The following is a 27,733-nucleotide window of genomic DNA, read 5'->3' as shown; positions in this document are numbered from 1 at the left end:
TAGTGGACTCATTTGTACTGGCGGCAGGTAGTGTGTGTTAGAGATTTTCCCTACTTTGATATGAAAAAGAAATAGAAAGACAACTAATTTCTTTATTTGAAGTATGGCTTTATAAAAAAAAGTTTGGTTCGGTTTCTTGTTACAGAAATTCGTATTTTTAAATTAATATCATCGCCTTCCGTCGTCATGGACAAAAATCTATAAGTAATTAAAAAGTTATTACTGGTTGTTTAATTTTTAATGTAAGTTTATTTGAATTTTTATCTTTAAGTTGTTTTTTTTTTGTTTTGCATTACGTTTATGTTCTACAAAAACATTATTAAATGCAAGCCCATTTTTTTAAAATATAAATTTATATATAACAATCGCTTCTGAGAATTTTATGGAAATTCAGTAAATTCTCTATTTACTGGACCACCGCTAGGAATTGCATCAGGTGATGAGATGAATATGTACAGTGTGAAAATGCCTTCCCTCTATTTTTATATTAAATCACTGTAACTGTTCAGTGAATGAAAAATTATTTATTAAGTTTGTTTTGCAAATATATATATATATATTATAGAGAGATACTGTATGTATTGAAGTAGAAAATTGCATGTGTTGGCATCATTGATCAATTGTATTACGCCTACCATTTTAGTGAAAGTGTTTTTAAGGAGAGATCAATGTTCTAATTTCAGTGTTATTTATTCATTGGGTTTATTCGTTGATCAAGTAAGTAAGTAAGTTTATACTATTTTAATGTAAATTAATAGAATTTAACTTCTTTTTTTGTATTGAGTCGGTAGGGTGGGCTTTAACCTGTGATGTAAATTCATTTGAATTCGTTGTAAAGTCGTTTAAGAAACGTATTGTTAAAAAATTTCATAATTTATTGTGGGCACATTATTATCAGTCGTTTGTAAGTAGAAACTAAAAAAAAGGCGACTTATGGCCCGCTGTGAAAATCCTTTTTTATCTTAAAAACTCGTTCTGAGATTTTGATGGAACTTTAAGAAATGACATACTTAACACAAGAAAATATGTAGATATAATAAAATTTGGTAGTATTAAAGACAAGTTTAGTGTTTTATTTATTCACTTAAGAGCAAAAAATATGGTTTGATTTTGTTACAAACAAAATAAATTTCATCGTTCCACCAGAAACTGTCATCTAATATGTACACCTTCGCTAGTGTAAATACAAAATTTATGTTTTCATTTCATTCATAATATGTTAACTGTCACGGTTAGTTTGTAGTCGATTTTTAAAGTTCTTTGAATTTACATTGCCCCTGATTATTTGTTGCCGTGCCATGTTAAGCATCAGCCATATGCATAAAACTGACATCAGGATGTTATATTTTTTTAACAAGTCATTTGAGTGATATTTAAATGTAATATTTATTCAAAATATAACAGATATGCACTTTTAGACAAAAATTGGTGTGAGTGGCGTGGCCCACAGCCTCCTGATTTTCAGTTTTTGATGTGAGGACCACGTAAGCTGTAGAGGGATTACATGATTTTTAACATTATTTGCAAAGTATTGTATAAAAAAAAGTTATTTATAGCTCTTTAGAAAACCACCTGTTTACATCTTGACTACTGTTATATTAGTTACATCATACTATGTTACAAAAATATTATTTACAGTAAACAATAACATTATATCAGTTCTATTAATCATTTTTACCAATTAATAATTTTTTTTCTTTTTGTTACATAAAATCATGATCAACAAAGTTCCTATCAAGGGTTTTATAAGATAACAAAATCAATCAATTCATTTCACAAAGCTTGAATGTGCTGTCCTGAAGCAATCAAGACAAAAGAAGGCATGATGCCTTTCCACAATTTTTGCTAAGGTTTCTCTATTTTTTGTTTGCCTCTTCATTTTGTACTGGCTACTGCATGTCTGACTTCAGTTTTCACATCATTGTCAAACATCAGTAGAAAATGAAAAGTAAACTCTCATTTAAATTTTGTAGATTTCATTGGAGATTTCTGTCCCGTGTTAACTGGGTTGTATGAAAACCACCACTGAAAGTTGAAGTTCCAAACAAATTTCAAAAATGATCTTTCGATACCACTTGATTGTACATCGAAGGCTGGTGAAATATGACCTCATTTGGTCAGACAAATCGATAAGTGCTTTTGTTCTTTCACAGTCTGTTACCATCTTGGGTTTTACAATGTCTTTCCCTTTCTACTGTTTTGTTACCGTTTCATCTCTGAAACAGATTTTTTGAAATCATTAATACATTCCTATTATTTTAATATTTCAATACTATTAATTTTTTTTGTACCTGAGCTTTTGGGCTGTAACTACTTCATCTTTTTTCAGTTTGTATTTTGTTACTTGTTTTGAATTTGCTTTTTGATAAGACCTTAAGGTCCAACAAAATTTGTATAAACAGTTAAGTAACTGAGAATACAAAAATACACGGTACCAATTTTCACATTGAAGTGTTTGTTCAGCATCATGTTATGGTCCAGCAAACTCATATACATTTTTCTGGAACCCCTTTGCCTGAAATTGTTCTTTTCCAGCATACATTATGAGATTCCATGTTGACGATAGACAAGGCATAATTTGAAAAGTTTCACCCCAAGCTGTTGTTTTTCATTTGGACAGTAAATTAAAGACAAGCCATCTTCTGAAAGGAATTATTTTTCATCTACGCACATCCCTTCCTAGGGATTCCTTGCATCTTGAAACTTTGGGATAAGCAGGTCGATGAGTTGTTGAACTTTGTTCAGCTTTGGTGAATTTCATTATTTGAAGCACGGATCATTCTCAGAAGAATCTCAAATCTGTTTTAGTACATTAGCTTTCTTACCGTGTTAGAATACAACAGACTTGCTATTTACTGGGAATTTTACAAAGACCCATTCACAAAAATATTACAAAGAATCTTTTCATTTCATTTATATCAGGTGGATTCTATCTTGAGCTTTTATTTTTAGATTCTCTGTTGGTTTCTCTTTTTTTTTCAAATTCAATATTTTGTTCTCCATAATCATTTGTCTCGTTGACTATTATAGAAAATTACATCATTGATGAAAAGTGCATAATACACTTTTTGGGCATTGGCGCCTGTAACGTTGCTGCTATTTCATCATCTGGAGGATCCAACGCTGCACAGTCAAAGACACTTTCAGTTTGACCAGGAATACAAGAAATCTGAGTTTTGCTGCCACTACTTATGTCACCTGAATTACTAATAGAATCAAGACAGATTCATAGTTCCAGCATAACTTTCCTCTAAATCATTCTCTATAAACCTCTTATTTTTTGTCCTGTCATTTACAACTGGTTTATCAAATTTTGATCTGTATGTTCAGGTTTTTCATCAGAATCTCTGTCAAAATTTGCATTATCACCAGAATCATTTAAAAATAAATCATCATTCAATGTACAGCATGACTCCAAAATGTTTGGCAATCTCTCTGGAGATGATTCTGTAGCAAATAAAGTATATATCAACATAAGTTAGGAAATGGTTCATTAGCAAGTTTCAGCTCATGAAACATTTAGCCCAGTACATTAAATAGTATTAGAATTATTGGGTACAGATCGAGGGGTAAATTTGGTGCTTTCTTATGGGTTTTGATCATTTTTTGATAAAACTGGTCCAAGACCTCTATCTCTCTTAGATTATAAGAAAAACTGGGTAAAAACCTTTTGTATCAAAATACATTTTTTTGGTTTGAAATAAAATAACATTGTTAATTTCCAATGCACAAAAATTTCTAGTTAACTTTGTAGAGAATTTAATTCTGAGAAAAACTGATGTAAATAACGTATGTTAAAATTAAATACAAATTTAAGGGATTTTAGGAACTTTAATAAAAAATAAAACACACAAACTGGATCTGAAAAGTAATATGATTTTAAACAGAATAGTTTTTGTCAATGTTTGAACAACATAATGTAAATGAAAACCAAATAGAAAGCTTATCAGTAAAGAAAAAAATGTGATGTGGACACCACATGATTACCTTCTCTGCCTGTTAAATTACATATTCTTTTTTTTTTTATATGAAAAGTACATAAAATAACTTATGATATTTTTTTAAAAATATTATTATTGAATTTATTATTTATTGTAAAATTTTTTTTAATCAAACGTTAATAATTATTAATAAATCAATATATTTAAATTAACAAAAAGGAGATGAAGCTTATTCAAATCCCTTTGTAAGATCCAAATATTTCATTAATTTAAATTTGATTTGGCTGTAAATCTGGAACCAATGAAAATAATTACTAGTTATGATACATCATTGAAAAGCTCTCGATGAGAGCTTATTGCTGCAGTTAAGAAAAAGTCCAAAATCCAAATTTGTTTTGGATTTTTGTACTTGTTTCAACACTTGGTTCAGTCGATTGCAATCAAAAGAGGAGGTGCATAAGTAGATGTTATAACAGTCCTAAATCCAAAATTTCAACATCCTATGGTTTATAGTTTTTGAGTTACGCGAGATACGTACATACATACAGACATCATGAGAAAACTAGTCAAAGTGGATTCAGGGGTGGTCAAAATCTGGATATTTCTGTTGAAATCTGAAAACTGTAATTTTTCGTGATCGCAATACTTTGTTTACTTCTTACAAGGAAGTAAAAAGAAAAAAAAGAATAAAAAAATAAAAAAACCTACTTTACTAAGAATCAAAGAATCAGTGAGCCGAGGGCTGTGCGACATGGTCTCACAGACAGATTTAATGTGAGCCACATATGGCGCACATGGCAGTCAGTGTGTTAATATTATTTGCCTGTTCTTAATTTTTAATTAAGAAAGCTTGCATCAGTATCAAGTCACCGTAAAACATAAACCAGGACAATCTTTAAGGAATTACAAGTGAGATGTTTGTGAACAGTTTTTTATACATAAATATTTTCTTATTACAAATGTTTATTTTAATCTTTCTGTTTTTTATTTTTGTACAGATAATGAATGCGCCTGTAAATAATACTTCTAGTAATGAAGCTCCGCCTCTTAATAAAGATATTAAATTAGAGACTGAACAGGAGAATGTAGCAGGAATTATATCCATTTTTTTGCCACCCCACATGACTGAAACTGATACATCATCTGAGCATGTGAGCTTTTATTTTTATTTTTTATTTTTTTTTGTGTGCGACTGATTGAGGACCATGAAACAATATTTTACATTCATTTCTTATTCTTCTGTGTGTTTTCTTTCCTTTTTTTCCAACAGTTCTTCATTCTTTTGCTTTAGTTTTGTTTTCTCTCGTTTGACCAAATGTCATTGTTTCTTTTTTTCTTCTTGAAATCTTTTACCATCTTCTTCAGATATTTTTATTTTATTTAGAACCACTTAAATCTATTGATTTCTCTTTTTTTTTCTTCTGTAAATGCGGTTGAAGATTTGTTTTATGAGTGAATAAAGATTTGGCTTTTCTTTTTCTGATGGAATGTGACATTTTCTCAGTTGTATACAGTCTTGTTGTATTTGTAAATATTGCTTCTTAATTTGCATCCACTTTCTTGTATTCTTGTTGGTCCTAGGATTTTTCTCTTAAGTTTTACTTTCTTTTTCTATTGGATTTATTTCATCTGATTTCAAATTGAAGATGCATCTTATGCAAACAGGTCCTTTGGCTAGATTACCTGAGTACCTGAGATCGCCTGAGTTTGGCATCTATTGAGATGTTCATTTTTTTGAAAATATCTTTTGTTAGTTGGTAGGCTTATTTTATTTTTCTCATTCTTGTTCGTTTCACTTCTTTATATAAACCATTAATTTGTTATTTTTCCCATATATTTAAATTTGTTGACTTTATTGATTTTTCCATATTTTGTTTTTAGGAATTTGGAGGAATCTTTGTTGATTATGAATTGTGCCTTTTTGAAAGATGTTTTTAGCCTTATTTTCCCTGCAAATTATTTTAGGTGGTTTACTTGTTCTTTTCAAGTTTCTTCAAGAAAATTGTAATATCGTCAGCAAAGGCTAAGCAGTTAATTACAATTCCTTTCAATTTCTGACCTAATTTTATTTACTGGTGGGACTAAAAGAGAGCAAAAATGTAAAATTAATAACAACAAAGACGATTGCAAAATTTTGACTTTTTTCATCTTCCAACTTCTTCCATCATCTTTTCCCATTCTCATTATTTTCTTTAAGAATTTGTAATTTGATGTTAACTACATCAAACGCACAACGAAAATCGATGTAAATTGCATCAAAATAACCTCATTTAGCACATCAATGGTGTCTTCCATATACACATACACATTTGTGTAAATTTATCTTCCAAATAACCATGTTGTTCAGGAACTATAAATTTTTATACAAGGTGTCTTTTTCATACAAAATAACCTACATTTAATTTTCTAAGCATTTGACACCGTTTGTATTAATATATTTTTTGTATAAAATAATATTTCCACTTACCAACAGTTTTTAATATAAGTATTCTAGCGCTTTCAGAGTCACTTCTTCATATTAATGTAATATTCAAGTATGTAATTTTTTTTTTTTTGTATAACTATAAATAGATTGAAGTTAAAATTCTTAAGTTCATTATAGTAGATTGTCAGTCAATAAAAATGTAACATCATGTCGGTAAGATGTTTACGATTGTTATGAGCTATTGCTATTATTGGAAATATTATTGTATACAAAAAATAACTTATTTAAGAGTTTTGAAAAAACATTGCATTGCTGATAATGTGATAATTATTGATGTTTAACGCATATGTAGCAAATTTTTCAATATCTAGGAAAAAGAATAGTATTTAAAGGATGACTGAAGAGCTTAGTTTTTAAAACTACAAAATTGGCAGAGCATTTCTTCACTAAAAGAGGATGTGTTCTAGATACGTCAAAGAATTAACATCAAGTTAGCAAATGACTTCTACAACATTATTCTCAGTTAAAATATTATTACTGCAGCGATCATCACAGTTAAACATAATTGTAGTCTAGGAAAAATCATTGTTAGTGTAGACACTACCAACATTTTTTAGCAAAAGGTTCTACAATATCAGCACCCATATCAGCATACTCATTTTCAAAATGCATATGACATGGATGGGATTTACCATTGTCATTTTTATTAGCAAATTTTAAAAATGTTTGCAATCATTAGATAAAAAGGTTCCTTAACTTTAACAGTATAACTTAATAATAAATCTTTATGACTAAGACAGTTGCATGTACTTTGTTCTTAAACAATTCTTAATAATAAGTAGTTTATGTTGTTTATTAAGCTTACAGAACTTTTTTTTAATTAATAATAGTGATAACTGTAGAAAACCGCTTTGAAAATGTCATTTATTTTATAAGTAGTTTGGTGCATGGCAATCAAGAATATTTTTAATATATCCCACTGAAGCATGGTATTTTTCTTATGCTACAAAATTCCATTTCCGTGTTCCATGCAAAAGCTTTGAGCTTATGTGGCGATATAAAAAATAAACAATTATTATTTAGAACAAACTCTTATTTATTTAATAAATGTTTATATTTTGAAATTTATATTTTTATTATCTGATCATCAAACTACGGTAACTGTGATAAATATGTTAGGAAATGTTTTCTCTAAAGGTAAATGATAATTATCACAATAAAAAATTTCACCATAAGCAATATTAAAAGTAATTTTAGTAAGAATAGAAAAAAGCTAAATTAGGATAATTAACGCAACAGTTTTACATTTTGTAGAATAATCTATAAAGTGAGTAGCAGCATTTTTAACATTTAAATTTGGATGATAATATTAAATGAATGTTTTTCAGGTTTTCCCATACAAAACCTGGCACATTAAACTCTTAACCTAATAATTATAATTAGAGGTACAATTTATTTTTATGTTATAAACTATACAAAAAATCATAAACATTTACTTTGTAACATTCATTTTTTGTTTTTTAACACAGGAAGTGGATTTAGTACAACCGAAAGAAGAATCGCTGGATATTATTAATGATGATATTGAGAAAGATCCTTTAGCAATTGAAGAGACCAACTTAGTTAGATCAGAAAATTTAACAGTTGAAAATGAAGCGGTAAGTGCATTAGATTTTGCATACAGTGGAATACCAGATATCCATATGGACTTCCGCAAGACCCACCGGGTTGGTCTAGCGGTGAACGCATCTTCCCAAATCAGCAGATTTGGAAGTCGAGAGTTCCAGCGTTCAAGTCCTAGTAAAGCCAGCTATTTTTACACGGACTTGAATACTAGATCGTGGTATCGGTGTTCTTTGGTGGTTGGGTTTCAATTAACCACACATCTCAGGTATGGTCGAACTGAGAATGTACAAGACTACACTTCATTCACACTCATACATATCATCCTCATTCATCCTTTGAAGTATTATCTAAATGGTAGTTACCGGAGGCTAAACAGGAAAAAGAAAGAAATATGGACCTTTGCAAAGCCAAAGCTGGATAAATGGAAAAGATAATTTAAAAGAAGTTAATTACATAATTCTCTAATATCCATATCATTTTAATGTATAACGGGTAAAAAATGGATAGGTAAAACAAAAACCCAGTAAAAGTAAATAAAAATTAGAATATATCTGCATTGTAAGAAAAAAACAGTAATATTTACAAGAAATGCAGTGTGTAGAAATTTGCTTTTCTAATTAGTTTAACAAAGGCACTATAATCTATTGTTGTCTGCACTAAAAGTATCCAAACATATAGGTTATATTAAGAGAACCAGTCAGTATAATTTTACTTATATATTTTTTTTTTAATGAACACAGCAACTCACCATGTTTTAGTGTAGATTAGTCAACATCAAGTTTTGTAGCTTGGCAGATGATTAATCTAACTCTTGCCAGGTATTTTTAGGGGCAACCCACCGAGTTGGTCTAATCGTGAACATGTCTTCCCAAATCAGTTTATTTCGAAGTCAAGAGTTCCAGCATTCAAGTCCTGGTAAAGACTTTTATACGGATTTGAATACGAGATCGTGAATACCGGTGTTCTTTGGTGGTTGGGTTTCAATTAACCACACATCTCAGGAATGGTCGAATTGAGACTGTATAAGACTACACCTCATTTACACACATACATATCATCCTCTGAAGTAATACCTGAACGGGAATTCCTGGAGGCTAAACAAGAAAAAGTGTTTAGGAGCACGAGTGGTATTATTACACAAACACTTTCAACAATTTTTTTGTTTAAATCGTCCAAATCTCAAACTTTTTCTTTGATACAACTTTTAATAAAACCCCAAGAAAAAACGTCCAGAAAAGTGATCAGAGAGATCTAGGTGGGACTCCATATCTGATCCAACTTCTGGGGAAGCGTTATTTAGGAACATGGTAATATCCTGATAAAAATGTGGTTGAGCACCATTTTGTTGAATACTGAATCGTGCAGGGATCTGAGGAACAGCATGTTCTCAAGCATGTTGATGTACATGTGTCCTGTCACAGTGGGCTCCATAAAAATAAAAAATAAAAGCCTGATGATACAATTTTTGTTCTGTCATAACCAGACATTGACATTCAGTGTGTCTCTTTCATTTTCAATTATTGTATGGTGTTTTCAGCACACCAAATTTGACAATTATCCATCCTGAAATATGAAAAGTTGCTTCATCACTAAATAAAATATCGATATAATTAGAATTGTTTTTGATACAGTGCATTACCTTTGCAACATTGGTGCTGATCATTTGGCTTAATGTGACGGAGTTGTAAGTTGTACGCTCGCAAATGGTGCGCTTATGACCAATGTCATTCCATTCATTTTGTACAAGCCATTGAATACATGTAACTGATTGAAACTATGTTAACCAAAGCTGAAACTTTTGTTGTCGGATAGACATCTTGACTAACTGCAGTTACATTGGAGTCGGCTTGTCTGCACGTGCATATTCTGCTGACTATGATAGTTTACTGAACAAATCGTGAGATATATCCTATCGGAGCCTATATTTAAGATATTACAATCGGTTTTCTAAATATAGGCCATTAGTTTTGGATACCTTCAGCCCAGCATTCTGGTACTTACATATTAACACCACCGCAGCTACAGCTTTATTTAAAAACAAAGTAGTCAATCAGATTTCGGTGGAAAATGAACAGTCTCTTTTTTAATTTTAATAAATGGTTATTTATTTTATAAATATAATTTAACCAACTAAACCTACGCTTGCTAACCTTGACTAATTAACACCATAATTAGTCACCATAATTTTTTGAGTATTTATTTAAAAAATTCAGTAATTATTGCAATTATTTATTATTTAAATAATCAAAACACTCCTGTTAATTAGTCAAGCTTAGCGAGTGAAGTGAGCGTAGGTTAAGTTTGGTTAAATTATATTTATAAAATAAATATATTTATTAAAATTAATAAAGAGACTGTTTTGAATCTATGTTAAACTCTATATCGGCCCATTTTTCACAGAAATCCGATTGACTACTTTGTTTTTAAATAAAGCTGTAGCTGCGGTGGCGTTAATATGTAAGTATCAACATTCTCTATATTAAGTGGGTGGGTTTGTAGATCTGATCCACATGATTGTAGAAGTAATGAATATATTTACCTGTGGTTATAAATTTGCTAAATAATTGGTTTTGTTAGTTTCCCTAAAACATGCCTACTATAATAAAGTTTCAGCCAAGTGCATAAACATGCTATAAGATAAGTAAAGTTCCTTATTATAAGGGTCAGTCCATTTGAAGTGACCCAAAGGTGGTTGCTTGACCAATTAAAAAAATTGAAACTTACCCGCTTGTTTCCTAGATGTTTAAAACTATTTTTAAAACTTTTTATTTAAGCAGTTTACCTGTGGCAGCCATTTTTGTTATGGTGTGCAAACCTATTTTTGTGGTTGTATGGGTTTGTGGAAAAAATCATAACTAAAAACCTATTTGTCCTGGAAGGATAAAACAAAAAGCAATTTATTTATTCATATTTTCTAAAGGTAAAAGACTGGTCGTTGGTTTATTTACGTATCTCTCTTCTTTCTATGAGAAAATTGCTAATAAACTTGAACATGAACTGTGAAATTTCACTTTTGATATTTTTTTTCTAGAGGCATGGTTGGCATACACAGTTTGAATTCTTTTTTTATATGTAGATATATGTTGGTAGTTTTACCATAAATAATATTAATTGTGATATACTTACCCCTAAATTTTTATGAATTTTTGAAAACTAATTTTTTCTAAAAATTCAAATTTTGGTTTCAAATAACTCTGATGGGGGCTGGTGACAAAAATCTCAAATTTGCACAACTTGCAGTGTTTTTGTAGATGTTTATGGCAAATAAAAAGGTTTCTTGTGTATTGTACCAATAAAAAACTTATAACCTCTCAAAAATCATGAAATACCTGTTAAAAGCGATACCATTTTTGACTTGCTAAATAAGTGCTCCAAGGGGGTCTCATGCTTTCTTGGCTCTTTAATATTTTTATACTTATTATTATAGTTGAAATAGACTTGTTTGAACCATTCAACTACAGTGTTCATGTTATAACAGGTGCACCTATTTAGAGAGTCAAAATGGTATCGCTTTTAACATTTTTTCATGATTTTTGAGAGGTTATAAGTTTTTTATTGGTACAATACACAAGAAACCTTTTTATTTGCCATAAACATCTACAAAAACATTGCAGGTTGTGCAAATTAGAATTTTAAAAAAAAATTGTTTTTAAAAATTCAAAATGTCTAGGGGTAAAATTACTAACATATACCTACATAGTAAAAAAATAATTCAAACTGTGTATGCCATCCCTGCCTCTTGAGAAAAATTATCAAAAGTGATTTTTCACCGTTTTTCATGTTCAACTCACTCTATTGGTAATTTTCTCATAGAAAAGAGAGATAGGTAAATAAACCACTGGACCATTCTACCTTGAGAAAATTTGAATGAATTGCTTTTTTGTCATCCATCCAGGACCAATAGCTTTTTAGTTATGATTTTTCTATAAACTGTTGTTACAATAACAAAAATAGGTGTGTGCACCGCAACAAAAATGGCTGCCACAGCTAAGCTGCTTAAATAAAAAAGTTAATTTTAAGTCCTGAAGACATGTAGGAACAAGTGGGTAAGTTTCAGTTTTTTTTTTAATTGATCAAGCAACCAGCTTAGGTTTTATTGGAACACTTCAAATAGATTAACCCATGATAAAGTTAACTCATTGATGATTAATGAATATTCAAAACCATGTTGATTATGAATATATATTAAAAATATTCAATTTTTTATACTTAGTGGCTTTTTACACTTAATATTATAATCAAAATAATTTTACATTCATAATTTTCTTTTAATTATTTATATTTTTTAATTTACAGGTTACTACCGATAAAGGAACGATCAAGGGAAGTACCAAGAATTGTATTACTTGTGGGGGATGCATAAATAATTTGGTAAATGATGGAATTATAGAAAAATCCAGTGAATGTAAGTGTGCATACGGTGACATTTTGATAGAAAATATAGTCGAGAATATAAGTAGTGAAAACAAATTACCACTGCAGAACGAAAAGAAATTGGTTTGTGAATACTACAATGACAGATTCACATCTAAATGTTATTTAAAAACACATATTAACTCTCATACTAAAGAAAAAAATAATAATAGTAACTTTTGTCAAAAGTCTCTTATTGATGGTAACGATTCAAAACCGCACCTTATTACACATAATGAAGAGAAAAATTATGTTAGTAATTTATATCAGAAGTCTGTTAATCAAAGTTCTGCTTTAAATTTACATTTAAATATTCATACTAAGGAGAAAAATTATGTTTGTCATTTCTGCCAAAAGGTTTTTATTTGTCTCTCTAAGTTAAAGGTACATATTAATTTACACTCCAATAAGAATAATTATGTATGTGAATTTTGTCAAAAGTCATTTAAACTCGAAAGCTATTTAAAAAGACATCTTAATATTCATACAAAAGAGAAAAATTATATTTGTAACTTTTGTCAAAAGTCATTTAATAACAAAAGTTGTTTAAACAGACATACTAATATTCATACGAAAGAGAAAAATTATGATTGTAACTTTTGTGAAAAGTCATTTAATTGTAAACACAGTTTAACGAGACATCTTAATAATCATACGAAGGAGAAAAATTATGTTTGTACCGTTTGTCAAAAGTCATTTAATCGTAAAAACATTTTAATGAGACATCTTAATATTCATGCAAAAGAGAAAAAATATGTTTGTAACTTTTGTCAAAAGTCATTTAATTGTAAATACAGTTTAAAGGCTCATCTTAATGTTCATACTAAGGAAAAAGATTATGTTTGTACCTTTTGTCAAAAGATATTTAATCATAAAACCATTTTAATGAGACATCTTAATATTCATACAAAAGAGAAAAATTATGTTTGTTACTATTGTCGAAAGTCATTTAATTTCAGAAGCAGTTTATATAGACATCTTAATATTCATACGAAAGAGAAAAATTAAATTTGTAATGTTTGTCAAAAATCGTTTAATGAGAGTTTTACTTTTAAAATACAACATAATAAAATTCTTATTACAGAATCTTGATCTAAAAAAATCAGATATTAAGAAATTTGATTAAGGAAAAATTTAACAGCATTCTTTCAAGCGAGCGTAATTTAAAACAGAAACAAAATTTATCTAATGTTTATAATTTAAAGTTACATTTTTCTCATTTTTGTATGTTACAACTTAAGGCAGAGGTTTCTCTACCTTGTATGCCTCAAACACAGGCAGTTTTTAAAAATGTTTTTCAAGTATTAAAAATGCAATTTTTTATATGTAATTCATATATTGAGTAAAAAAAAATTACTGACTTTTAATCGTCACAATGGTAAAGAATACTAGTCAGTCAAGGTATCACTGAATGTAATGATCGATGATGTAAGGGATAATTATTGAAGAATTATCTAAAATTGAGCAGATTTATAGTAAGTAAATATCAACACATGTAAACTGGAATGAAATTAAAAAATTTACTATTGGCTCAAAAAGGCCTGCAAACTTCTTTTTTTAACCTATATGATCATTGTTAGGTATTGCATCAGAAGATGAGGAGGTATTTATATCGCGTGAAAAATACCATGCTCATCTTGGATTTGAATCCAGGACATCTGGATGAAAGAGCGAGACACTACCACTCATGCCACATAGACTGGCAAAGGTTATAAACTATTTAAAAAAACAATTTAGATTTATATATGACTACTTAAAACAATGTTAGATTTATATATTACTCTGGTTTATAATATGCAGGTGTAAATATAAAAGATTGTATATAAAAGTTTACTTCACGTCACACGTCTTGCATTATAGTAATGTTTGCAATTATTAAAGACAAACAAGAAGTGTAAAATCTGATATCTGTGCCTGTTGTTATCAATATTGACATCAAAATCTTTAGTAGTTTTTCATTTTTTACCAACATACGTGTAAAAAAATTATGACTTTCATTCATATGAGGTCTGTTCAGAAAATAACCGACTCTATTTTTTTTTTTAATTTTTATTATTAGTTTTACAGATTATTGGTCCTTATCCACTTCAAAGTATTCCCCTTCTTTATTTACATACACTTCCCAGCGGCGTTTCCACTTTGCAAAGCAGTCTTGGATAGCTTTATTTGAAATAGCCTTTAAGGTCTGTGAAGAATTTGCTTTAATGTCATCTCTACTCTCAAAACGGTATCCTTTTGTCGCCGATTTTAATATTGGAATTTTGAAAAAATTGCAGAGCCATGTCTGGCAAGTAAGGAGGTTGAGGGAGAACAGTCATTTGATTTTTGACACAACTGACAAATTGACAAAGCTGAGTGTGCGGGCACATCATCGTGGTGAAGGAACCACGGAGTTTTCTGACCACAACTCTGGTCTCTTTTTATGGATTTTTTCATGTAACCGTTGTAAAACACCTTGATAGTAGGCATGGTTCACTGTTTCAACCGAAGCAAGAATTCAAAATGCACAATTCCATTAAAATAAAAAAACAAGAGAGCATCAGTTTGACATCGGATCGAAACTGATGTGCTCTCTTGGGGTATGGAGATCCTTTGTAAACCCATTGTAACGATTGAACTTTTGTCTCAATGTTGTAGCTGTAAACTCAGCTTTCGCTCCTGTTATGATCCTTTGCATGAATGTTTCATTATCATTGGCTTACTTAAAAAGTTGCTGCTAAACGTCCACTCGATGTTCTTTCTGCTGTTAAGTCGTCAAACTGGGACAAGCTTTGCTGCAACTAGATGCATGTTCAGTTTTTCAGTCAAAATGTCATGGCATGATCCATTCGAGATGCTAACTTCTTTTGCTACATTTCTGAAGTAAATCAGTGATTTGCACGTGCCAGATCATTGATTTTCTGAACAGGGGTGTTATCAATTATTGAAGGCCTTCCTGGTAGAGGATCATTTTCCATTTATATTGTGAAAACCATTTGTAACATTTCATACTACCCAGCGCATCATCTCCGTAAAGCTTGTTTCAAAAGTTGAAACATTTCTGTGATAGTTTTCCCCAGTTTCATGCAAAATTTATGTTGTATCATTTCTCCCCAAAGTCACGCATTACAAAAATCGCTACTAACACAAACATGTACTTAAATAACAACACAATAACTAGACGAGATATCAACATTCCAAGAACATGTGGGTTACAGAGGAGGTTATGTGGAACATGTTGCCAATTGCAAGACACTAAATATCTCCTTTGGCCCTTAATTCTAAATGTTGGGTTTTTTGAACATACCTCGTATATCAATTTCTTTAAAAATGTCTTCTTTTATTGTTATCTCCTGGTTGTAAATTATTTTCCTCTTTTTTTTCACACTAACATACTGTGTATATGATTAAAAATGTACATGATTGATAAACTTGAGAATAAATAAAAACTAACATTTTGAAATGTAATATTATAAATGTAATTATAATAAAAAATATTGAAATATAATGTGAATGAATATTGAAATGTAATTATTGTAATAGTCCTAGTACATTTTCAGATACATCGTGTTCACAATAGAAAAGTTTTTGGAAAGGATAAGAGCTGCATACTTAATACAGGGAAGAGATGTTAGATACCAGTTCTCTCACCGTGCTCTGAAATTCTATCTCCATCTGTAGTTTAAGTTGTTGACCTTAGCAAATATGATTTTGAATTTGCACTTGAGAATTTACTTGAGAAAATGTAAAAAAAGTTATTAATTTTTTCTTACTTGACAAGGTAAAATCCTCCCAAAAAAAAAAACAATCTTTAAAATAGAACAAAATACTGTTGTCACTGGTATATTTTGATACATCTCTTTAAGAAGTGTTTTGTTATATATTTTTTGATTGATGAATTAATTCATTTAATTTTGTGATTTTGGATAAAGATTGGCTCTCGAAGATCCTTTTTAATTGCTTCAATCTAATTTATTTTATTTTTCTTTCAGTAGAAATTTATTAATCTTTTCAGTATTGTCTTACCACTCATTAAAAAGAGGTGACAAAAAAAACAATTATGTAGTTATATTTAAGTTGTTAATGACTATTATTGTTGATGCGACTGTAAATAAACGATGGAAAACAAAAAGAAATACTAACAAAAGCCATTCATTAATAAATGCAGCAACTGAGTTGTATAAAATGTAAACTATAATATTGGATTAACTACTGCTTCAGAGACTGGATGTACATTCAATTACAAATAGAAGAGAGTCTGTACATGAATTACACATAACAGAATGAACTTTAACCTAACATTTAATAGAAACAAAATGCACATATGTACAAAAGGTTTACTGGTAACACATAATAAAATATTAAGAAACAAAAAAACTTGACTGGGTACAACAGGTCTTTCTAAAATAATTATCATAAACAAGTTTTTCTTCTTTTCTTAGTCATTTTTTCAGGATACAGTAAATTAATTAACAATGTGAAATTTAACATCACTTCTACAAGAGGTTATCTCTAAAGTAAAGACAGTTTCATTGTAAAAAAATTTATTCTGAAAACTTTATAAATATTTTTTATTTCTCAAACTACCTTATATTACTTCTCAACGTAATTGTCACATGAATTAACACATTTATTGTAGCGATGCACAAGCTTCAATATATCCTTATATTCTTCTGCAGGCAGTCCATTTAGTCACTGATTAACAGCATTTTTAAGTTCCGTCACCTGCAAATCTCTTACCACTCAAAAATTCGTTCAATTTCCCAAACAAACGGTAATCAGAAGGAACTAAGTCCAGACTATATGCTGGGTGATCGTAAATTTCCCATCCAAACGTTCTCAGTAAATCATGTGTTGGACCCACAACATGTGGACGTGCATTATTGTGCAGCAGGATGACACTGTCAGTCAGCCCTCATGTCACCAATTTTGATTGGCACGCTGTAACTTATGTAGAGTTTCGCAGTAGGCTTCTGCATTTATAGTCATTCCATGTGGCATGAAATCGATCAGCAGTGTGCCAGACCGATCCCAAAAGACTGTGGCCATCAGTTTGTGTAGAAATGGCTGTGGCTTGATCTATGTCGGTCTAGTTGGTGATTGAGGATGATGCCATTCACTTGACTGCAGTTTTCTCTATGGCGTGTAATACGAAATCCACATTTCATCGCCAGTAACAATTGAATTAAGGAACTCATCACCTTTTTCTGTGTAGCGCATCAAAAATTTCAAAGCAGATCCCATTTGGATTCTTTTGTGACATTCTGTTAAGACGTGCGGCATCCGATGTGTACAAACCTTCCTGAAACCTAAATGGTCATGAACAATGCGACCTATAACAGTTCTTCAAACATCAGGAAAAAGAAGGCCTAGGTCAGAAATCGTTGAGCAATGTTCTTTTCTGATTTCTTCATCGATGTGTTTCAACAAGTCCTCTGTGATTATCGAGGGCCTCCCTGAACGTTCTTCATCGTGCACATTAATTCTGTTATTTCAAAAGCCTTTCACACAAATTTTTTTCACACAGTTTCTTTCATTCATTACATTATCACTGTACACAGCAACCAACTGCCTATGAATTTCGGCTGGTTTAACATTTTGGTTGTTTAAAAAACGTATGATTCCACATATTTCACAGTCGATGGCAACATCGATTTTCCTATTCATTTTGTAACATAATAACTCGCACATAATCAAAGATAATACAATGCGACAATTCACAGATAATGTCGTGTGTACATTACTAGCGTGGCCATAAATGACAGGTTCGCCAACCTTAAGTAGACAAATTTCCCAGAGGTCTTTTCTTTTGAGATATCCCTCATATATTTTATATTAGTTTGGGGGCCAGGCCAGTTAGCCTTAATGCAGTGGAAGCCATTAAATTCACCATCTCACACAGCCTAATATCCAGAAATCAGTTTATACAGGTAATAAAAAAAATTTTAATTGAACAAAAATCCACTGAAAGAATGATTAATATTTTATTAATATAAAGTCATAATGGGTTATTACGGCGTTGAAAAAGTGTTTCACTATTTGCAATAGAAGAATGATGTGACTTTTTTTTTGTAATTTAACGGTGGTAAAAAACTAGCACAATCATTCTACTATATTACTCGATTAACGAAGATAAAAGTGACAAGTGATAAAGTTTTTGCACAGGAACGTCCTTAGTTTTCATTCTGTGTATAATTAATTTATTAATTCAATCTTACAACAGGCTTATGCCTGATTACAGTCAGAAGAGGTGTATGTGCTGATTGCTTATAGTTCCTCATTTTCAAAAAGAAAATACATTGGAGGCATAATTCTTCCAAATCAGTTGGTATTTGGAAGTGTTTGCAGAGAAATTATAAATATAATCTAACCAAACTTAATCTGCAGTCGCTAATCTTGTCTAATTAACAGTAATGTTTTGATTATTAAAAAATAATTCAGTAATTATTCCAATTACGAGGGTTATTTTTTTTTCAAGGTCCGATCGGTTACAAAATTAAAACCACAGTGAAAATAAAAAATTTTTTATTTGTAACAAGTACTTACATAGTCGCCACTCCGATTTAGACATTTGTTGTAGCATTGTACCAACTTTCCAATACCCTCGTCATAGAACGAAAAAGCCTGTGTTTTCAGCCATGTTTCTATGCTGGTTTGCAGCTCAATGTCTGTGCCAAAATGTTGTCCTCCTAGCCAGTGTTTCATGTGAGCAAAGAGGTGAAAATCGGATGGAGCCAAGTTCTCACGTTCTGAGGTCTCACAGATGAAGAATTGGTTCTTCATCTGTTAATTTTTCTTCTAAGACGTTTTTCATATCGATTGTATGTGGTTCATCCATCTCTGTCGCCTGTGATATTGCATTTAATGGAGCTGAAATTTCTAACAATGCCTGCAGCCCGCTAAGAATTGATTAAAGTTCTCTCGTATGTGTATTGATAAATCCGCTTAAACCAGTACCATGATTCTGTGTGAGTATATATAGCCCTAGGTCCAGCTGTTTGTCAACTCCTTTAGTTACCAGGTGGTGTGTCTTCCTCTTCTATTGACCACTGTTTGATCCCTTCCTTCCTTTGCTTTTATGGTTATTTTAGGAATGTTAGTCCCGGCCAAAGTTGCAGCAGATGGTTCATCTTCCTCCATTACGTTTTTCTCTCCACATTGCCACAGGTGAAGTTTACAAAATTTTTAACTGCCACCAATGTGCACTATGCTCAATTGCGCATATTTTGATACCCCACTTAATAGAATTCAGTGTTCAGAAAAAGAGGGACGGGTTTTTTTGGGGGGTAGGTAAAAAATGTATAAAATCAAAAAAGTGATAAAAAATTGGGTGTCCAAAAAAGTATCCCTCAAAAAGGAGTCAAAACATTGTGTGGGAGTGGGTCAGGGGGACCCCTCTGACTAGGTTATTTTATATCAACATAACCTTTTTTTTCTTGTTTAACCTCTGGGTCCACCGTTAGGTATTGCTTCAGAGGATGAAATGAATGATTTGTAGTGTGTGTGAAAATGCCATGCCTGATATCAACATAACCTAACTGAACATAACTTACACTCGCTAACCTTGTTTAACTAATGTTAAATACACAAATTATGAATGTTGATATCGAGAATATATAAAATGACCCACATATTTAATAGATCGCTATATATTTATTAGATTCTCCAACATTGTAGGCAATTATACGTACAAATACGTTTAACTTTTCAAATGATTCCCTGCTACAAAAAATTAAACCAGAATTATGTATACTATTATATTATTATTTTAATAAATAAATAATTTTATATTATGTAAAATATTAGTCAAATATAACATTGCGAAAACTTAAAACACTACTTTGGATATAATAACCTAAGAAGTTAAAATAAAGTGAAAGAAATACTTTGATGTAATGCTTTAGATATAATTATATAACTTCAAAGAGAAATGCTCCTTGCCTTTGCTGCTGCAAATTTATTGATTAGTTTCTCAAATTTATGTTGTTGTCGATAACCTCCTGCTTCACACTCAGCAAAGCCAAGGCTGAAAACTTTCCTACCCCACAGATGATCTCAGATGGGAAGCATAAGTTTTAAATTTAACCTTTCATAACTGGCACTGGATGTTGTAACAGTCAGTAAGATCTGAAGATCAACTCTCAGATTTGGAAATACATCATCTGCAAACTACACAATGAAGTGTAGCAGGTCCCTGGTGTCAAAAGCTTAACATCAGCCCTTGTGTAGTCCATTATTTCACTGAATATCTCCAAGCCACCCAACTATATCATAAAAGCTGCTCGCAAAAATCCATCTCTGTTTCAAGCTGTTTTCATTAGTGGCATACATATTAGTTCATTTATATCTAAAAATAAGCCAAAACTGATTCCAGTTTCTTCAAGCTGATGAATTTCTCCCATTTCTGTGTGTATTTTGTCAAGCATACTTTTCATCATTCATAGCATTTCATTTTCTATCGATAGCCTTACATCTTCTGTTTCTCCAGCAATTTTTTCTTACTTTGCCATTTCTAAATTTGGAGATCACAAGTACAGCACAGTTCCTTTGCTTCTTCAAGAGAATTCTTGCATATGGCATCACTAGGAAATACCCTTGTAAAGCCTGAATATCTTGAGCGGCATTATGGAAATTCTTAGTGTAGTCCTGAAGCCTTTTCTAAAATCAGTCAATCTTGACAAGTATACTACTCCAAAACTGAAGAAGGACCAGAAACTCAAAATTAAAATCTGATGTAACAACTGAATCGCAACACTACTTGTATCTGAATTTTCATTCTGATCATCTGTTATATTTTCCTTTAATTCTACCAAGTGTTCTTGATTTAACAGCTTCTTCACCGCTACACCAAGAGCAGTTTTCAGTCTCTCTGACCAATCAGCTGAATGTGAAAAATAAGCATGCATAGCTTACACAGTACTGAAAAATATCATACCTCTACCTCAATACTAAAATAATGAATCCCAAGTCAATTAAGTTTGTGGTTATCACAGTTAACAGACTTAGTTTTTGAGTAGTGCAGCAAATCTTTGTTGCACTCCTGTTTAGCCAAACATTACAGATGTGTTGTAAAACTGTGATCGACAGACAGTTTTCAAAAGGTAATTGATACTCCAGTTGTTGCAATATTACGTCTGCAATGCTTACAGTATGTTTTTTTTTATGGGCTTGAATGAATACTAAGAAAGACTCCGTCATAACTACAGTTTTTCCTCAGAGTTTGTCTACATATCTAATGTTCTTTGACACTTGTTCGTGGTGAGCAGTATCATGAGTTGAATCAAACATTATTCCATAGTATTTGGTTCTGTGGTTTTCACACACAAGTTTTTCTCCGACTGAAGATGTTAAAAGCTGGATGAATTAATTTTGTATTTCTGGTAAAAGGTATGTATTTAATCCTAAATTTTGCTCTACATTTAAAAGGTGATGCTTCATGATCAAACTCTTCAACAAGCTTCAAAAGTTCTATAAAATTTACAGCGTTTCTGTCACTCCTGTTTTTCAGTTTCAGTGATAGTTTCTTTTTCTGCAGTCAAATTTTGTTTGGCTAAATATTCTATGCAGCGTAACACCTTTTAAATATTTGTCGGCATTTCTCCTTCTCTTTAGCAATGTGATTTTTGAAGCTGTGCAACTATTAAACCTTTTTTTTAATCAGTTTTGTTTTCATGTTGTGAAAGAATCCTAATGCCTTTGGGAATTCTCATGTTCGATAATTTTTTCAATTATTTAAACCATTTTCAGTTTCCAGAGAAGAACAGTTACCAACAGCATCTTTTGATGGGAAAAGCAGATACAAAAAACAAAATCCGGCACTCTTCACAGAGGAATGTACTAACGAACAACAACTCACTGAAACTCCTTTTTGTAAACAATGAAGAAGTCTCTGATCTGTTATTCTTTTGTGTAAAAGGTCCAGCACTATTCTGAAAATAAATTTACCCTCTTTCCACTATTTCTATGTAAAGTGCATCTGACACAATAGTTTTTCCTGATGCCCCTAGTTAAACTTCATATATCCAAACTTTTTAAGGTGAATCACATAATCTACAATTTTAATACATTTTGGCTTGTCTTGTTGAACTGGATCAGGTAAGTAATCATCCAAATCTTCTTCGGAATTTGATGAACCTTGATATTCCATTTTATCTAAATTTGGCTGTTTTGAATCAATTTCATTATTCTACCCCTCTTCCAAGTCTTTTAGTAGAGCTTGAGATGTGTTTCTCACTACATTCTCTACTTATTTTGATGTATTAATTAAGAACATATATAATACAATAATTAAGAATTTTTTCCTCTATTCAAAAGCTGTCAGAATTTTGCTTGAATTCACACATTCTTCATCGTGGGCCTTCCTTCTACTCCACATAATTTTTTTCTATTGCGCTTGTTTCATTCTATTGAATATCTGTAAAAAATAGAAATATAAAATTAATAACCGATCAAGTTCCATGAAATTCATTTTGGAACTTTTATTATTATATACATTATGAAATTTTGAACAAGTATAATTTAAAATTTGTTCCATATATTAACCTACAAATGAATGAACATTAATTTCAAAATGAAACCGCAAATACATTTAAGCAGAGAAAACATTTCATTCTGAAGTTATGTAACATTGATTTGGCATCCTCAGATGCTGCACTCGGGAACAGATGTCCCTCTCTTGTACTCTCCTTGCTACGCCACTATGTGATACCAGCATAATATCTCACCTGTTTACAATATTAGATGTCCAGGTAAAGAATAAGACAAACCGTTTATAGAGTCTAAGTAATAAGCTCTACAGAAACCAATCTTACATTTGCCACACCAGATTTACAACTTTTTTCTACCTTACAGATATAGTCATAGAAATAATAAAAGCCAGTTTTCTCCAATTCAATAATAATATTCATTTAATACAACGTTAAAATCTTTTGAAAGATCTATAAAACCAAATATAATGAGTTTATTTGGAAAAATGTAACTTTTTTTTATTTTGCATTCTACAACTGAAGCTGTTGTCTGAAATGGAATCAAAGCAGGAAGTGCGCCGTTCTCGGCCAATCTCGCTTCGCCCTGCTCCAATGATGTACCAAGATTGACAAAAAAAAATGAAATTGTTTTTAAATGTTTTAAAAAAATATTACTGAAATTTGATTTTGTTAGGTTTTTTGAAGGATCTTATTAAATGAACTGAAATACGCTAAGAAATTTGAATGTTTGAATAAAGTTAATTTTTATTGACATAATTTCCCTTAGAAATAATCATTTTTGTGTCGGGATTCACCCTTTGATGCCGGCCAGACGCTCGCTACATCATGAAATGTAGTCATCTTTGTATGCATTCGACTCTCCACTGCGTTGTTCGCCTCACAGCATCCCTGGTCCCGATCTCAATGGCTGGATCCTGCTCCTTCCAAGTCCAGAGTGCGAGTGCTGGACTCTTTCCTTCCGAGTCCTGAGTGAGAGTGGTAGTGCTCTTTCCTTACACTTACTAGCCGGCCGGAGAAAAAATATAATTACCTTCCCCTTCCAACAAAGTTTATTATGTTACAGCTCGCATGAGGGAGAACGTCAACATCTTAACACTAACACAATGTCACATAATTACATACAAGTTACAATGTCATAAAAACGTTACTTATATTACATCTAATACAATTGAATATAAGTTACATACAAGTTACAATGTTAAAAAAGTTACATATATTACATCTAATCCAATTACATATAATTGCATACAATGTTAGCTATATTTTTTATTCATGAGGTTTGACACGCCTCAGAATCTGGCCAATTTAGTGTAGTAATTATAGTATTAGGTTACAGAGTAACTAAAGTTGTATTTGATTCCTGGCAATACAGTACAATAAAAAATAATAGTATACTTATTGTTATCTTTATTTTGTAATTATTTGGCACTCTTGATAATCTACAGTCCAGAAATATGTAAATTGTTGAGTGGCATTGATTCTTATTATCTTTCTCCAAGAACAGTTTATTGCATACACAAATATCATGTATGGCAATAACCATCCTTGCAAACTAATTCAATTTAAGTTGTACCTGTTTAGGTAATACTGCAAGAAAAAATGTTTCAGAAGTGTTCTTAATGTAGCAAATAGGTTTGAAGGACAAGATTCTTATGAATGCTTTGTTTCCTATATTGCTGGAACAAAAAAATGGTTAATCTAGAATGGGAATCCACCATAGCTTGATAGGATTTATGAAATGAATCGATGTACCATAGTGAAATTTTATTTTGGCCCTGAACGAGTATTTATGTTAAAAATATGATGTACGGAAAAATTTGTCAAGATTGAAGAAACCATACATACAAAATACAAAAATAAAACTTATGGACATTTTCTTCCCCAAGTAAGTTTTAAGAAAAATCTATCAGAAACTAAATAAGCATTCATTTGAAAAGGACTTTACTGAAACATTAAGAGGGTATTTATGTGATTTATCAAGCCACGCTCCATAAAACTAATTCAAAATGCTGGTGTGCTTGCAAACCGTAGGCTCCCAGTTACGATAAAAAAATAGCTGGATCCAACTGATGGTAACCACAGTCAACATAAAAAGCAAATGTGGGGACCACATATAAAGAAATAAAAATTGAGGTACGCTTACATAGCATCTTGATAATCAGGTTCAGACAGAGCGGCAAATGAAAACCAATTATGCTTATCTATTTGACAGATTTGCCCAATTGCCACCACAATAAATAAGTAAACATACTTATTTAAAAATAATAAAAAAATTCATATTACAATTTAAGATTAAGAAACCCATAAAAAAGGGGTTTTAACCTTATACCTTAATAAGGTTTTTCAGTGGGATTGTACAGTTTATAAAAATCCAGAGCATTATTTTTATTTTGAAGGCGAATCAGTAACAATCTCAGGATGATCACCTTTCGCCACTAAAAATAACGTAATGTTGGCAAAATATTATTTAAGCCTGTGCTAATTTAGTTTTTACACAACTGCTTAAAATGGAGTGTAATCTATTTAGGGTGTATGTTTGTTCCACCGTAGCAGCTCAATGGCTGAACCGATTTAGATGTATGACCCAGTGTTGGAATCGTTACATTACTGGGAGTTGCATAGGCTATAAAAATGTGTGTATGTATATATATATATTTATTGACAGTTCGTAATGTTCTATATAAATATTAGTTTGGTACACCTGAATAAATCTATACATATTACATGACTGCCCAAAGAGGATTGAAATGTATTTAGGGTGTGTGCATGTATGTTTGTTCCAGTGTAGCAGTTCAATGGCTGAACTGATTTAGATGTATGACACCACACTGGAATTCTTATGTTACTGGGCGTGTAGGCTATATAAGTAAATAAATATATATATGTTTAAATAAATCTAAAAAATTAGAAATGTTTATTTTTTTTATATTGCCATATATCCATACCATACCATATATAAACTGTGACACTTTCTTTAATGTAAGGATTCCAACTCGGGATCATATATGTAAATCGGTTCAGCCGTTGAACTCCTATGATTGAACAAATATACATACACCCTAATTACACTACTTTTTGGGCACTCGTGTAAAAAATTATACAGTATACAAAATTGCAACCCGTACGGCTAACGTGCTAAGAATGCAAAACAATTCAAAAAAGTGCTCAGAAGTGTCCGATTTCGACCATTCGGTGGCCAACTGTATTTACGTCGATGCGACTAAAATAAAAAGGCGCTTGAATGGCTCTTGCATAACACCAGGAAATGAACAGAAACGAAGCAATTTTGCAATCGGTCACCATGCAGCAAAATCAATACGTCGAACGAAATGAACATTGTCAGTTCCAAGATATAGTTAACTGGAAGGTTGTTTACAAGCATTTTAATTCCAAGATATAGTTAACTGAAAGGTTGTTTACAAGCATTTTAACCAAGGTAGATCGATTTGGAGCAGAATCACGCGGTCGCTAATGAACGACAAATGCTGCAACCGCCATTATATTATTTGGCATTGAAGCCGCTGCCCGATTGATCGTCATCAGAGTTTTGCTAGCTTGAGCTAGTTGCTTCTTGCAATGCTTGGTACACTTTATAGATAGGCCAAAGACTTCCTGAATACCGAAGAACTGTTGCCGCATGTGAATGTCCGGTAACGTGCAAGTTCAACCGTATATTGTTGATGAACGTATGAAGCCTACTGCGACTGTAGAATTATCAGAGGGCTACTTTAGCAATATGGAATGTGCGTCGGGCATTTCTTTCAAAGCCAAGAGTGTGGGATCGTGACCTATCAAAAGCAGTACTCGGACGCTATATTTAAGGATAATGCTCGTTTCTGTATATTTGCATCCCATTTGAAAGGACATAAATGATTTTCTGCGGGTGAAAACGAAACGTCAATGCTGATGCGTTTCGTAATAGACTTATCGCTGTACAGACGTCTTTTAATCATTTTACCAGTGCATGTCTGCTTTGTTGGAGACCTATTTCTACTGCTCATGAAACACAAGCGCTAGTTGTTGCAAATTACGAGAACTAATGTGGCGATTTACTTTATAATATGTGTGACGGTGAAATCATTACCATTAGCGTAATGCCAATTAATACCGGTATACCAAATATGAACTCTATTTTCCCTAATGTTACCGACGACTGTCCGATACCTATTTATCAGTTGAATCATAAATTAGCTCCTCCCATAGTCGTTATGAGAGAACATAGGTTAGAGGAATTGGCGCGAGTCAAACTGTTTCGAGAAGTATGAGTGGGTTCAAAGAATACTAATCAGTGCCCATAACTCCAGTTAACTACTTATATTCAAGGGTAAGGGTAATGATTACAAACCTATCAATTATCTGTTTTACGCCCGCTCAACTGAAGAGTTACATGAAGGTCAGCAAAATGTTTCTGTTTGTGATTGTTTACGCCAAAGTGGAGTTGAGCCTAATAATGTCGTTAATAACGTTCACCTGAAATGAGTAAATTCTGGGGACTCGGTGATATTGATATACTGCCTTCACCGGTTTACTGGCAAAAGTCCGAAACTTTTCGGGGCTCTGCACTTTTATATTACACTTTTGTGTAATTTTCTGCTCTGGCCGGGAGTTTTTTTTTTGGCAGTCGAGGTTTTTAATTTTTAACAGATATAAAACTTCTGTTATCTCATAAAGGTAGATAATTTCGATAACGTCTTCTGTGAGTATATTTCAACACATTTAAACAGTAATGGTAAGTCGGTAAACATTTTTTTTATTCATTTCTTATTTTTATTATAAACTGTTTAAAACGTTGTTGTATAATGTAATAATTTTAGGCGTTTTTGGAAGATGTACTAAAAAATAACATTTTATATTTCAGCTTT

The 27,733-nt window shown here is 31.5% G+C and overlaps 1 protein-coding gene across 2 annotated transcripts; it reads left to right on the top strand.

The window, feature by feature from the left end:
- The first annotated feature begins 432 nt into the window (after positions 1-432).
- Positions 433-15,904, top strand: LOC142333747 (uncharacterized). Of its 2 annotated transcripts, none has more exons than XM_075381217.1 (4): positions 433-717; positions 4,940-5,092; positions 7,896-8,024; positions 12,289-15,904. In XM_075381217.1, exons 2-4 carry the CDS (start codon positions 4,943-4,945, stop codon positions 13,411-13,413), a joined length of 1,404 nt encoding a protein of 467 aa, XP_075237332.1. In that variant the 5' UTR covers positions 433-717; positions 4,940-4,942; the 3' UTR covers positions 13,414-15,904. The 2 variants fall into 2 exon arrangements, with proteins under 2 accessions (XP_075237332.1, XP_075237333.1); XM_075381218.1 differs by having other exon boundaries at positions 433-721.
- The last annotated feature ends 11,829 nt before the right edge of the window (positions 15,905-27,733 follow it).

The sequence above is a fragment of the Lycorma delicatula genome, chromosome 13, assembly GCF_047948215.1.
Source record: "Lycorma delicatula isolate Av1 chromosome 13, ASM4794821v1, whole genome shotgun sequence".
Lineage (NCBI taxonomy): Eukaryota > Metazoa > Arthropoda > Insecta > Hemiptera > Fulgoridae > Lycorma > Lycorma delicatula.
This window is presented reverse-complemented; position numbering and strand designations above follow the sequence as displayed.